At 47.8% G+C, this 14,921-nt stretch overlaps 1 protein-coding gene across 1 annotated transcript; it reads left to right on the top strand.

Moving 5' to 3' along the window:
* Positions 1-1,820: 1,820 nt before the first annotated feature.
* Positions 1,821-3,084, top strand: LOC140216522 (uncharacterized; the record flags this gene model as incomplete). The annotated part of the gene is made up of 3 exons (XM_072286870.1): positions 1,821-2,755; positions 2,843-2,922; positions 3,005-3,084. Coding segments are annotated over 3 exons (1,095 nt in total), but the record flags the coding sequence as incomplete, so codon positions are not given.
* Positions 3,085-14,921: the final 11,837 nt, after the last annotated feature.

Genomic DNA, 14,921 nt, shown 5'->3' with positions numbered 1-14,921 from the left:
AGCAAGTTTTAGTGCTGGAATTTAACTTTGAGGATGGTGTTCCGAATGTACGCAGGTCTGGGTATCTCGGCCGCGACGTACGCGGCTACGCCAAAAATTCTTAGTATACTAAAATGCTTTAGCCGGCCGTATAGGTCCAGTAATTGCATCGGAGAAGCACCACTGAACTGCCAGTAAATAACCACGCCAGTGAAATTGTATCACTTTCAGGTTTAAGCACTAATACTGTTTTGCCCTTTTAACATTTAATAATCTGATAAAATATAAGGTGAAATGCATGAGCTATTAATGGTTTGTTTGATGAGATTTGTTTTTAACCTGTAATTTTCAAAGTAATGAGGAATAATTTAACCACGAACGTAGCACCTGGTACGAGTAACTTTGGTTATTCAATGGCGTAGCAATATAGCCGTGACTACCGCATGCATAAGCATATAGCATACGTATACCTCAACATATGCGGAACGCGACGTCGTAGACTAAAATTCGATTGGAATGTCCATATAATTGTTGTGATAAAATCTGGTTTGAGATTTTCCTTTATTCCACGGTCCTGCCTTGCATCCGCCGTCGTTGCTCAGTGGCTGTGGTGTTTGGCTGCTGAGCACGAGGTCGCGGGATCGAATCCCGGTCGTGGCGGCCGCATTACATGCGGGCGAAATACGAAAACACCCGTGTACTTAGATTTAGGTGCGCATTCAAGAACCCCAGGTGCTGGAAATTTCAGAAATCCCCCACTGCGGCGTGCCTCATAATCAGAAAGTGGTTTTACATGTTAAACCCCATACTGTAATTTTTTTGTCCCGCTTTGCAGGGTGTATTCTTTGTATTTGGTTCTGCTCATTAGAAACTGAGACGCTTGAACCATGCCGCATAGGGCAGAAAATACAGTGCATGTGTGGCTTCTTCTGAGTGGCTGTTTTCTTTCGCTAAACAGCAAAAGATCCAACGTTCCTCCACCCACTTCTAGCAATACTAATTTCTTGCCCTACCTGTCGAAACAGGTCTAATAATAAAAAAAAGCATATCGCGTGTACGTCGGCCGCAGTTCGAGAGGCATCCGGTTATGCAATGCTCATGAAAGCATCCTACTTTTACTCTTCATTGCACATCACCGTATTCAATGTAGAGTTTTACTCAATGTTTGAGTATTGACCCAGTGGAAAAAATTCTTTAAATCAAGCTTTGCATCCGAAAGCAGCATGGAAGAAAAACAAGAGAATAGCTCTTGCCCTTGGGCTTTATAGTACGTAAAAAAGATTAACGACAGTGAAAAATAGCGAAGCCTTTACTTAATGCGAGAGCACGGTGTTTTCTTGCTAACTGTTATTGAAAAATTTTAATATGATTCCCTCGCCACTAGAAAAGTCCGGCTTCTGCCTTCTTGTCGAAGTGAGCACTCGGGTATAAAAGGCCACTCTTCTGAGACCCAAATCAGAAGTTTCTTCTCCTCCATTGGACTAGGACCACCACCATGGTAAGTAAACAATGAAATGTTCACTCTCGTGTGGAAACTGCAAACACTCCAAAATTGTCTCAAGTAAAAATGATTTCAAGCTTATTGTTTTTTGCAAGAATAACCGAAAATGCTTAAGGCTGTTACAACGTTTCATCTATTGTAGAGACACCCAACTCCGTTTCTTCTTAGTGCAGTGTTTGCAAGGAGTTCTTTAAATGAAGAGCAGAAATAGACCTACTCGTCCAATTAGGAAGCATGAATGAAAATACATTAATCCGTGAGGCAACAACAAAAAAAAACAATTATGCGCGCTGTTTCGGTACAGTTAGCTGCACTTTTTTACATGCCGTAACCGTTTTCGATCTCTCAGCTGCGTGCCTGCATCGTCCTCGCCTTGGCCACCAGCGCCTTTGCTGGTCACGTTGCTGGAGGTTACACCCTCGCTAGCAACCTCGGTTACGGCCTGGGCTACGGAAGCCTCGGCTACGGCGGTCTCGGCTATGGTGGCCTGGGGCTTTCCCATTACGGCCTGTCCCATGGAGTCGGCTACTCCGGCCTCACTGGCTATGGCGTTGGCTACGGATACGGATACGCTCCAGCCGCTAGCTACGCCGTCGCTGCCCCAGCTGTTACCCGCACCGTTTCCACCTACCACGCTGCTCCAGCTGTGACTGCTGTCCACGCTGCCCCAGCTGTTACCGCTGTCCACGCCGCTCCAGCTGTCGCCACCTATGCTGCTGCCCCAGCCGTGACCAGCGTTGTCCGTTCTGCTCAAGTCGTTGCTGCCGCCCCAGCTGTCACCTACGCTGCCGCTCCAGCTGTCACCAGGGTGGTCCAGTCCGCTCCACTTGTCCAGACCTACGCCGCCGCTCCAGCCGTCACTCGTGTCTCCACTTACGCTGCCCCAGCTGTCACCAAGGTTGTCCAGTCGGCTCCACTTGTCGCCAGCTACGCCGCTGCCCCAGCCGTGACCGCTGTCCACGCTGCCCCAGCTGTTGCCACCGTTACTCACGCTGCCCCAGCCGTCGCCACTTACGGAGTTTCCCACGTTGCCCACGCTGCCCCAGCGGTGGCTACCTACGGCGTTGCTCACGTCGCCCACACTGCCCCAGCCGTCGCTACCTACGGTGTTGCTCACGCTGCCCCAGCCTACTACGGTTACGGTGTTGGCTCCCTCGGCTACGGTGTCGGCAGCTACGGTTACGGTCACGGTCTCCTCGGCTACGGCCTGAACTACGGATACGGCCTTGGCTCTCCTCTCAGCTACTCCACCCTCCTCCGCAAGAAGAAGTGTAAGTTCTACTTCATTTTCACTACTTTTTCATTTGAATGCCACTTTCGAACTCTCCTTCTCACTAAGTCCATGTTTTGTTGCTCTTGCAGAAATGTTCTTGTTCGAGGCCATCTGAAAGAATCCAATGTACAGAGCAACGGAGAAGCAGTCTTCAAGGCATCAGCGAAGTGTACGGATTCTTACTTGAAAATAAACTGCTTCCACCAACTAAGCTTTATCGTCTCTATTTCCGCTGATACGGCTCTTTGTAGCAAACACGCAAGAAAGCATAATGTTCGGTACCATAGCCATGCAAGCCTTCCCACCAGAGCAAACGTTCAAGATGGTATAGCAATGACGAAGCACTGACGACGTTCAAGAGCATGTTCATTTGTTCTACACTTCGTATCTTCATTAGGAGAACAGCAGACCTTCTAAGATATTGTTAGTGCTGAGCTTTTGTGTAACTAGCGCTCTAACGTATTGAGCAACGCTCCAATTTTATCAGAATTTTGCTGTTAATTTTCTTGTTCGTTTAACTCGAACATTGCTTGGATAACTCAACCTAATTTAGACTGTGGAGCAGTATCCCCATATCTGGAGCTATTCTACTTACATAGAATGCACCTTCCACAAACTTACTCTCGAAATTAAATCCTCATGCGTGCGTTTAAAAATGTACTGCTGTAAATTTGTGTTTCACGATACAATTGGAAGGCGTTTAGGTCATGCAGACAATAGGAAACGACAAGTGCTGCCCAAGTGGTGCCGAAAGCAATACAATTTTTAAATATGTTATATATGCGCCCCCACATTATTGTCCTATCGTCCTACCCTCGCTCGATCGTTTTTAGTAGCGAAAATAGAGGACGCATTAGCGATAAACATAGCAAGTTAGCTATAAAAGTTCAACATATTGCGGCTTTATCAATTCGCTTTCAGGAGAGGCTTTTATAGTCAATTAGCTTTATGTTTACTAAAGAATGTACAAGAATTGACAGTGGCCGCATTAACCTAGTTCATCTATTATTTGTAGATCATTCTAAAGTTTCAAAAAATAATTGATGTTTCTGACATAAAAACTTAAGGTTATTGGTATCACTATTTCCGCTTTGCAAGTAATACGCACCTATCATCTTGGTAGACGGTAGGTTTTCTGTATTTCCAAAATTACATCCCGACCGTAAATAATATAATACCGGTGACCCGCAAGCGTCAGTCTTTGGTCCTCTTTTATTGTTTATGTATATAAATGACGTATCGCAGTGGCTGGAGTACTCACAATGTTTGCTTTGTTCTGATGACACGAGTGTTTTCTCTTCTGCCAAAGACATGGACTATTTAATTTCTAAATTTATTAACGATGCTACCAGCGTTTTAAGCCGGGAAAAGAAAAGTTTCTGTAGAATTATTGTCGTTAAAACAATTTTTTTTCTTGCCGAAAACGTTTCGGAATGGATCGACGCAAGGGAATTACCCCTAGTACTGATCAAACTAGGTTTATTGGGGGAGGATGGAAAAATATTTTAGATTTGACAAAAGTATCATTTAGATAAAAAAGTGTAGCTTATGAAAAACAGATTCAAAAAGAAAGTTGGTTCGTATGTACTACTGATGAGCCTATTCCCAGTTATTAAAGCAAAACATTGTTTGCCTTTTTTTTCGCATTTCCCGCCGCTGTTTCTGCTGCTGCTGATGTTGATGCTGCTGCTGCTTCTGGTTAGTTGCCGTTGTCGTGCAGATAAGCTTTAGCAAAATTCCTGTCATATTCAAACTCCCGTCATCATCATACTCTCGTCGTCGTACAATTCTCTATGCTCTTGTTTCCTTGCCTGTCATTGATGATTGGCCGTGGACAGTCAGAATCTAAAGAAGGAAAAACACCGGAAATGGCGTGAATCGATATTACTCTTACCGAATGCATGCGACATCATAAAGAAAGACATTCAACGAGAGCGGACAATCCAAAAGAGCCCAGCGGCCCAATTGACTGTAGCGCACCAAGCGGAAGGGATTAACTTCCGGTTTCGGTTTTGGGCGCCCGCATTTTGAACGCTTCCTGGCACACGCAAAGCCGGCTGTGCTATTCTTTTTTTTTTTTCTTCTGCTGCCTAATCGCGCACAATCTCAGTGCGGCATCGTTTATTTTGTTAAAATGATTGCGAACGATATTTGCAAGCCACCGTCGGATCTGTGCCGCATGCAACTTCATAAAGTAGACGCAATACACCTTGTAAATAAGGAAATGTTTATTTCGCTCTGTATGGTTGCTCGTACAACGTTATACAACGTTGTTGCACCAGGTAAGCAAGACTAGTTCCCTACGAAGCTACACCGGACGACATCAGCTGAAAAAAAGTAAATTACCAGTATGTGTCATTTTGGTATTCAGACGTTATAGGAATACTGCTTGTAAAGGGGAAATGTGCGAAAGGGGTGAATAGGCGACATCACTAAAAAAAGCAATTCGCTTTTACATACATGGCGATAGTACGCTACATACACAACACAGGCTCTCAGCCAGACCATGCTAGATGCTCGTAGAATGCTTTTTACTCGCACTCAAGAGAAATGCCATAAGAAGCCAACCAAACACTGACACCAAGGACAACATAGGGAAAATTACTTGTGCTTAATAAATGAAATAAAGAAACGATAAATGAATGAAAATTAAAGTGGATGAAAAAACAACTTGCCGCAGGTGGGAACCGAACCGACAACCTTCGCATTTCGCGTTCGATGCTCTACCATTTGAGCATCGCACGTGAAATGCGAAGGTTGTGGGTTCGGTTCCCACCTGCGGCAAGTTGTTTTTTCATCTAGTTTATTTTCCATTAATTTATCGTTTCTTTATTTCATTTATTAAGCACAAGTAATTTCCCTTATGTTGTCCTTGGTGTCAGTGTTTGCTTATGATATGACTAATAAAAATCGGGCCCCTCGGTTAACCTCCTTTCTTCTCGTTTATTACATAACGAGAGTCTCGAATCCGGCTACATTGATGCCTTCAGGCAGCATATGTGGGTTTATTTACCAGTTTCCTTCACCCAAAAAGATCACGTTCTCGTGACGCCTGCGCCAAGGTCTGTGAGTGGTGGAGCTGGCTAACACTCCCAGGGTTCTACTAGGACACATAAATACCCAAGAAAGTGGATGGGGAAACAGCGCCGCGGTAGCTCAATTGGTAGAGCATCGCAACGCGAAATGCGAAGGTTGTGGGTTCGGTTCCCACCTGCGGCAAGTTGTTTTTTGATCCACTATGATTTCCATTAATTTATCGATTCTTTATTTTATTTATTAAGCAGAAGTAATTTCCCCTATGTTGTCCTTGGTGTCAGTGTTTGTTGGCTTCTTATGATATGACTAATAAGAATTGGGCCCCTTGGTTAAACCCCTTTCTTCTCAAGAGAAATGCGTGGTTCAAAGTGTGTTTTCAGTCGTTCAGAAGATAACATTTTTGAGTTCTTCGTTTTTGAGCTCCTCGGTGGTGTCTATTGCGCATTCTGCTGGCGCAAGCACCACGCAGCAGTGTTGGCAATCGCTTGTCGCGTCTTCGACAAGCGTGAATACGGAAAGAAGGTATATGCTGTGGAGCCATAGAAAGCGTCACAAACATGTCTAACATTCAGTACACGCCGAACTAACTGTCACTACGACCGGCTTGTTTTTTTGCTGCGTCACAACCCCAGGATCTGGGAGTGTGCCTCAAAAGTATCCCAAAAAGTAACGAAATTAATTACAATAATTTTGGGGGTCAGGGAATGCGTCACGAACTTGTCCCAGTAAGATTCAGTCCACGTGAAACTAACTGCGACACACGGCCGAGCTGCTTTTCGGTAACTGCGCCACAACGCCAGGCATGGCCACTGTGCATGAAAAGTGCTGCACAAAGTAACGAAATCTGTTACAATAATGTTGTGCGTCAGAGAAAGCACCAAACTTGTCCCGGTAAGATTCAGTTGACGCGAAACTGCGCCGTCTTTTTCGCTAACTGGGTCACAAAGCGGGGTGCCGCGAGCGCGCTCAAAAAGTACCAAAATAAGCTATAATAATGTTGCGACTCAAAAAAGCGCCACAAACATCTCCCAGTACGAGTCATTAACTCAAATTAACCACGCCAGGATGGTCGAGCTGTTTTTCGCTAACTGCATCATAAGTCTGGGTTCCGTGCCGTAAGTAAAAGCCAAAATTGCTTGAAATGCGTCGCAGAATTTAAACAAATTTTCTGACCTTGCCGTAGTCCAATAATACAATGGTGCCGTGTCGAAGTTTAGAAGGAACGCAGGGAAACGTCGGGAGCCCAACAAATATGCTACATCCAAAAGAGTCGGATCGCTGAACAGGCGAACTTCACATGCGCAGCCGGCCTTGCTGGCTTCGCTAGCGTGACTGGCACATGACGCATGCACCATGCATCTGTCGCACCTCGCGTGTCGTTAGCAAGTTGCTTGGTGAAGCAAGAAAAGTGAGTCGAAAAGTATAGGTTCGTTTATACGCAAAACTTTTTAGTTTTAGCAGGGAAGAATTAAAATATAAGACGTTGTCGGTAAGTTCATTTGACATTCTTTTTTTCCAATGCTCGCGTCAACTAATGGATGTGATTAACACTAGCTGTGACATGTTTCCTTTTGCCAATTTTTGCCGAGTGTCCCCTCTTGTTGAATTTTTTTCTCTATCGCGGCATACTAAAAGTAATGTATTCGTCACACCATCGTCGTCATTAGAGTGTTATCGCTGCTGGGTACTGGCTACAGTTTGCACGATTGAAGGGTACTGGAATTAGTGCAAACACCTGATATAGCGTGAATCAGTGCTACCCAATTGTCCGGTACCGGACAAAGTGCAGATAAACTCCGGACACAATGTGAATTAAGGCGCCCCAAGGTACCTGACATGCAAACAAATGCCATTGTAGTGCGAAATAGGGCGGCAGGATTGGCCAGTACTGGGTATAGTAGAAAACAAACACTATATATACTGCAAATTAAGGCATCCTGAAATATCGGTACCATAAACAGTGTAAACTAAAGAAGTATAAAGAGCGACTGAAGTAGGCCATATGGTACCGGATGTAGTGTGCGCAAACACCGAATTTTGTGCAAATTAAATTGGCCCGATTGGCCGGTGCCGGATATAATGAAAACACACACCGGATATAGCACGAATTTCATTTCATTTCATTTTATTACCTTAAAGACCCCATTCGGGGTATTACATAAGGGGTGGTTAACATGCGAACATAGGAAAAGGCAGGTGTTACATTGAAATACAAGTTTCAACAGTTTCTAGAAATTGTGAATGACATGTGATGGCAGCGACATTAATGGGTAGGTCGTTCCAGTCCTTGGCAGCTCGAGGAAAAAATGATGATTGAAAAGTGACAGTTCGTGTTCGAGGACGAGAAACTTGGAGTTGATGGCTGGTGCGCTGTGACATGCGTGAAGATGATGGCGTGACGTAAGGCGGGCGGCTTAGTGAGCTGTAAAAAAATTTGTGATAAAGAGAGAGCGTGGCGATGCGACGACGAAAAGCAAGAGATGCCAAGCTAGATTGTGCCTTTAAGTGTGAAACGCTGATGTTATATGAATATGAAGAATGGATGAATCTAGTCGCACGATTCTGAACCGACTCGAGTGCATTGATGATATATGTTTGATGAGGGTTCCAGATGGCGGCGGCATATTCCAGTTGTGGCCTGACAAATGATTTGTATGCGAGTAGTTTGACGTGCTGTGGAGCATGACGAAGATGACGCCTCATGAACCCAAGGGAATTGTTTGCTGACGAGATTACGTTAGTAGCATGCGCATTCCAGGAAAGGTCGTGGGACAGGGTTACGCCTAAGTACTTATAGGTTAGAACTGATTCTAGTGGGACGTTTGCAATTGTGTAAGTAGACAGATAAGGATTACGACGGCGGGAAATTGAAATGAATTTGCACTTGTTAGGGTTCAAGGCCATTTGCCAACGGTTGCACCAGTCCTGCACGTTATCAAGGTCATTCTGGAGAGATGCTTGGTCAGAGATGTTAGTCACTTAAGGGGGGCCATGCTTGGTCAGAGATGTTAGTCAATTAAGGGGGGCCATGGTAAGAAGCGATGTATATGAGCGCGGAAGGGAGCTCAGACATCAACACGTGGCCATTGTCATGCCACCGTCGCAAGTCATGCCCTCATGCCTTCATACCATCGTGATAAATTTTTCGTTCTCAAGTAATCGTTCCATTCCGAACTTTAGAGTATTTCGCTGTCACTGCGTTGTCTTATCGATATCCCGCCGCCATCTTTTAGCTATCATCCTCATTCTCTCGGCCACTATACATTGCAGTCGGGCAGTTGACGTCATCGCGTCGCCATCACATGGTTGCCGTCATGCCGTCCTGGTCTTTTCGTCGTTGTCATTTTTTCTAAGTAATTCTGCGGTCGTTGTGCAATTTTCGTCATGCATTAGTCACCATGCCGTCACCATTCCATCTCAGGGACTCCCTTCCTCGCACGAACGTCGTCATGACGCCGTTGTCACACTATTAACATGATTTCAGCTTCAACATTGCGTTATTGTGCGTCCATTGTCGTCACACAAGCTTGTCACAAGATTGTCGTCACATCAATGTTTTCAAACCAGTGTTGCAACTAAAGCGTCGCTATGCCATGGTCGCGATGCAGTCGCCGTCACACCAACGTAGTGAAGCCACCATCGCCATACAAGCGTCGTCAACGCAAGGTAGGCGCTCCGTCGTCGTTATACGATCACCTTCACTCGAGCGTCCCCCTCCCAAGGTGTTCACGCAGTGGGCGTCACAGCATCGTGATCATACCGTCGTCGCCATTCCACTGTTGTCAAGTCAATGTCGTCGCGTCACCCTCCTATTACCATCGTCGTCATATCATCGTCATGCAGTCGTTATCAAGCCGTTGCAGTCGTTCCATCATGGCCATGTTTATGACAGTAATTTTTGTGTCACGAAGTCCTTCCCCTCACTCCATAGTCATAATTTCATCTTCGATTAGCGTCGTCATCATACCGTGATCAGCCTTGAAGCGCAGCACCCGCTGTGGTGGCTTATTGGCTATGGTGTTGTGCTGCTAAGCACCAGATTGCGATAAGAAATCCCGGCTGCGGCAGCCGCATTTCGGTAAGGGCGGAATGCAAAAACCCCATGTCACCTGTCTTGGTGATGACGACTTAGTGGTCACCCCTGTGAAACAAGTTGGTGACAAAAATTGACCGAGCCTTCGTGAGTTACTCAGGTATTTCTGTGTTCACCAATTTAACCTTTTTTCTCTTCCTCAAATCTTCTCTATCTTCCGTGTGCTGTTACCTATGCCTGTAACGGATCCGGCCACATCGCTCTCTTCCCCGCTTTTTAACATGAAGTGCTTTCAGCTCCCGTTGTCGGCTGCCTTCAGGTTACCTAGAGCCAAAATCCAGTATCGTTATCCGTGCACCCAAAAGAGAACACCCGGGCAAGTTGCGAGAACGAAACGAGATCATCCAGGCCAAAACTTTAGGAATCCCACCGCTCCCCACCAAACTTTAAAAAAAAATTATCAGGGTTTCCGTGCCAAAATCACTTTATGATTATGAGGCACGCCATAGTGGAGGACTCCAGAAATTTCTACCACCTGGGTTTCTTTAACGTGTCCCTAATTCTAAGTACACGGGTGTTCTAGGCTCATCGAAATGCGGCCGCCGTGGCTGGGATATTATCCCACGACCTTGTGGTCGGCAGCCTAACACCATAACCACTGAGCAACCACGGTGGGTGCCACCAAGCAGTTGTACAGGATCCCATTACAAGAGCTAGTTACTGCCAAAATAAGCTTAAAAATATTGCTTGCGAGTTATTCCTAATGTTTATTCACAAGATCACTCAAGCTAACCTCTAGTATGCCGAAGTTTTATTTGTCATTTCCAATAACGACGTTCAAAAGGCAAATACAGTGCGCCATACACTTCATTGTTATCTTTTGGAGCGTATCTCTGAACCCCGGTGGCCCGTGAGTTCTGCAGCTTGGGTTTTGCGTCACCATAAGAGATGGTGCCACGCTGCGTGACACCTCCTTCAGGCGCTTCTCGCCGCGGTCGCTTAGCGGTTATGGTGTTGTGTTGCTAATAACGAGGTCGCGAGATGAAATACCAGCCGTGGCGGCCTCATTTCGATGGAGGCGAAATGCAAAAACGCCTGTGTGTCGGGCATTGCGACAAGGTTAAAGATCCCCTGGTGGTGAAAATTAATCCGGCGTTCTTCACTGGTGTTCTGTCGTGGCCTTACTACGCAGGACGTCATGATTGAACTCAAACACTATATCATAGACAATCCCACGCGATCCCCAAAAGCAATACTCAGTCTTCACCTCAAAAAGGCGTTCGACAACGTAAAACCCACCGCGATAATTGAAAGCATACGAACATTGCGACTGGGCGAGAAAACGTATGACTATATACGGGGCTTCCTTACTGGTCGCCGTGCCCGCATAGCGATCGGCGGACTGGAATCGCACGATATAGACATAGGTTGCACGGGCACGCCACAGGGCTCCGTCATCTCGCCCTTGCTATTTAACGTCGTGCTTCTCGGGTTACCTCAGAAACTAGCAGAGATATAAGGCCTCCACCACAGCTTGTACGCCGATGGCATCACACTCTGGGTTGCTGAGGGAAATGACGGCCACGTAGAGCAAACGTTGCTGGCGGCCGTCGACGCGGTGCAGGAGTACCTGCGCGACACAGGCCTCGAATGCTCCACGGCCAAATCGAAGCTCCTGCTCTACAGACCCACGCGCAGGGGTCGCAAACCCAAGAACGCCGATTCCACAGCCGAGCGCGCAGACAGAGAAATTAGAGTAGTCACATTTCACGGCACCGTCATCCTGCATGTTCACAACATTAGGGTACTGGGCTTGCGCCTGTCGGGCAATGGCCACAACGGCGAAACCCTACGCAGGCTAGAGCGTGTGGTCGATTAAACAATTCGGTTGCTGAAAAGCATCCCGAACAGACATAGTGGAATGAAAGAAAGCAATACAATCCGATCCGCCTGGTACATGCGTTCGTAAAGGCCGATCCACACGACGGACCAAATTGCTCTTTTGGACCGCGGTCCGCGCATACCGTGATAGGATGTCACCAGTTCGTGCGGACCGCCGTTGACCCGCGCAAGACCGCAACCCACGCGGTCCAACAAATAGCCGAGGCTTCTCCCGATTCAGTTTTGGCGGCGGACCACATGCAAACCGCAGTGATTGTGGCATAGCCAACGGATGTTGTCCGGCAACAGAGCGTCTTCAGCCAAATCCAATCTAGTTTTCGGCTCAGCAAAAGCCAGTCAAGCCAGTCGTTTCATTTCCGCCGTTCCGCCTACACGTACACGCAGCAGATTTTTTTAAACACCATGTCCTCTTGGAGTGACGCGGAGGTTTCTTTTTTTGTATCCTTCGTTGAGCAGTTGCCGGCTTTGTGGGACTCGTGCCAGAATGACTACAATAATAACGCGAAAATGCGTTAGTGTAACTGATTGGTCTGCTCTGCCGTCTTCTATGGTGGTCCGCCGTGTGGATGTGCTCTGCGCCGGACCGGACCGCAGCGGCCCGTGACGTCGCATCACGTGACCGACCGGCCTGCAGACTTGGTCCGTCGTGTGGATCGGCCTTTACGAGTCACATAAAGTACGTCGCCTGTTACCTCAAGCGGCAGGTGACCGACCGAACGAAGCTAGACCGCTTCATCCACAAGGAGTACAAACGTGCCATCGGATTGTCGATCAATACCAGCATCGATAAATTTATCGAACTGGGTTTACACAATACCCTAGACGAGATAATCGAAGCGCACAACTTCTCGCAGTACGAGCGTTCGGGGAAAAAGCAGAAGCGGACGACACATCCTCGAGACGCTGGGCATCAGCTACCACACGCAGCAGGGCGAAAAGGTGGCGATACCCTCACCGATTCGCGAGCGCATCGTCGTTTCACCGTTGCCTAAGAACATGCACCCGACGCATCACGTCGGCAGGCGCAACAGGCGCGCGTGAGGCTTGCAAAAGAAATGCGGCAGCAGCAACGAAACTGTTTACGTAGATGCGGCCCGTTAAGGCCGATATACACGATGGACGAAGTCTGCGGGCCGATCGGTCACGTGATGCGACGTTACGGCCCGCTATGATCTGGTCCGGCGCCGAACACATGCACACGGCAAACCGCCATAGCAGACAGCAGAGCAGACCAACCAGCTACACTCTCGGCCGGAGTGTTATCATTGTTATCATTCCGGCTCGAGTCCCACAAAGCCGGAAACTGCTCTACGAGCGATACAATATAAAAAACCTCGTTGTCACTCCAAGAGGACACGGCGTTTAAAAAAATATATCTGCTGCACGCACGTGTAAGCGGAACGGCGGACATGAAACGACTGGCTTGAGTGGCTTTTGCTGAGCCTAAAACTAGATTGAATTTGGCTGAAGACACTCTGTTGCCGGACTACATTCGTTGGCTACGCCAAAATCGCTGTGGTTTGCATGCAGTCCGCCACCAAAGCTGAAGCGTGAAAAGCCTCGGCGATTTGTTGGAACGTGAGGGCCACGGCCTTGCGCGGGCCAACGGCGGTCCGCACGAACTGGTGACATCCTATCACGGTATGCGCGGACCGCGGTCCAAAAGAGCAATTTGCTCCGTCGTGTGGATCGGCCTTTACGAGCGGCGACGCGGTTTCGCGGTCGCAATCACAGATTACACCGGAACTTGGGTCGCGAGCGCGACGATATACGGATGGAAGAGACGGAGGTGGCAGAGGAAGCCGCGATAGCCATCGCGGTAGCCACCACGGACGCCGAGGTGATAATAAGGGACTCGCAGGTAGCGATACGCAACTACGCTAGCGGCCGGATCTCCCAGGAAGCGGCCCGCATTCTCCAAATTTCACATGACAATATTTGCCAGAACAACGGCAGTTTCCTCGTATGGGCCCCCACCCACACGGACGCTCCGCTCCCGGGGAAAGGACACGGCCCACGCCGCAGCTCGAGGACTTGCATGCCAAGCCGCGGCGCCCGCCGTCAATTCCGACCTCTCGCCCACCGCGAGAGCGATGCGGCAGTGGACTTTGGGGGGATCGCATGACCACTTTCGGAGACATCACGCAACACTACATATGGAACAGATGTAAATACCCACCACAGCACGCCAAACTAAATAAGAAACCGGCGGTTGCCTGGCAGAAAGTGCAAATACGCACATATCCGAACCCGGCGATGATTCACCTGTGCTACCGGGACATTTATTCATCCGATGATTGTAAAGCATGTGGAGCCAGAGAGGCGCTGCAGCACATGCTATAGGCATGCACCGGTAGGGAGCAGCAGGAGTCCCCGACGAACGGGGTAGACATGGCAGTCTCGAACGCAGGGGCGCATTGGGAGACGGCCCTGCTCAGCCGCGACCTCGGGCGACGCCGAAGAAGCCGCCCGTGTCCAAGGACTCAAGGCCGTCACCTAGACTGGGCTGCTTATGGCCCCACCCCACCCAAATAGCCGGACATATAGAATAAAATTTTCGCTCACTCACTCACTCACTCACTCACTCACTCACTCACTCACTCACTCACTCACTCACTCACTCACTCACTCACTCACTCACTCACTCACTCACTCACTCACTCACTCACTCACTCACTCACTACGGTGTGTCTCATAATCAAATCATGGTTTTCGCATGTAAAACCTCCGAATTCATTTCATTCTTTAGCTGGACAGTGCGGTGTGAATCGCTGGCATCTTTCGCTGCCTGTCGCGTGACCTTCAGCCTGTTTTACTTCTTCTAGCTGGGCAGTGTCCATATGGGCCAGTGCACAGCATGGCGTGGTGCCATGTGGTGCGATGTAGTGTGGGGGGCTGGGCAGTTGCAAATAATCACTACACCCATTTCAAGATTGTGGTTAGTATCATCTCCAACCAATCTGCTCTGGCGGTTGCCATTTCATGCTTAGATCTACCCTCGAATAGGCGAGAGCGACAAGGGGCATACCAATAGATCATTTCGAGCTAGTAAGGCTGATAGTGTCGTAATTCGATAAGATAAACCGATTGTAATATTTATTGAGTTTACCTTCGCTAGGTTTTGCAGTTCTTAAATTTTTACTTTCATCTATCTAATCTTCCGCAAATAATATAAATACTACACTGAATGTGTAGTT

Source organism: Dermacentor andersoni, chromosome 3 (assembly GCF_023375885.2).
Source record: "Dermacentor andersoni chromosome 3, qqDerAnde1_hic_scaffold, whole genome shotgun sequence".
NCBI classification, from domain to species: domain Eukaryota; kingdom Metazoa; phylum Arthropoda; class Arachnida; order Ixodida; family Ixodidae; genus Dermacentor; species Dermacentor andersoni.
Note: the sequence above shows the minus strand (reverse complement) of the source record. Positions and strands in the feature narration are given on the sequence as shown.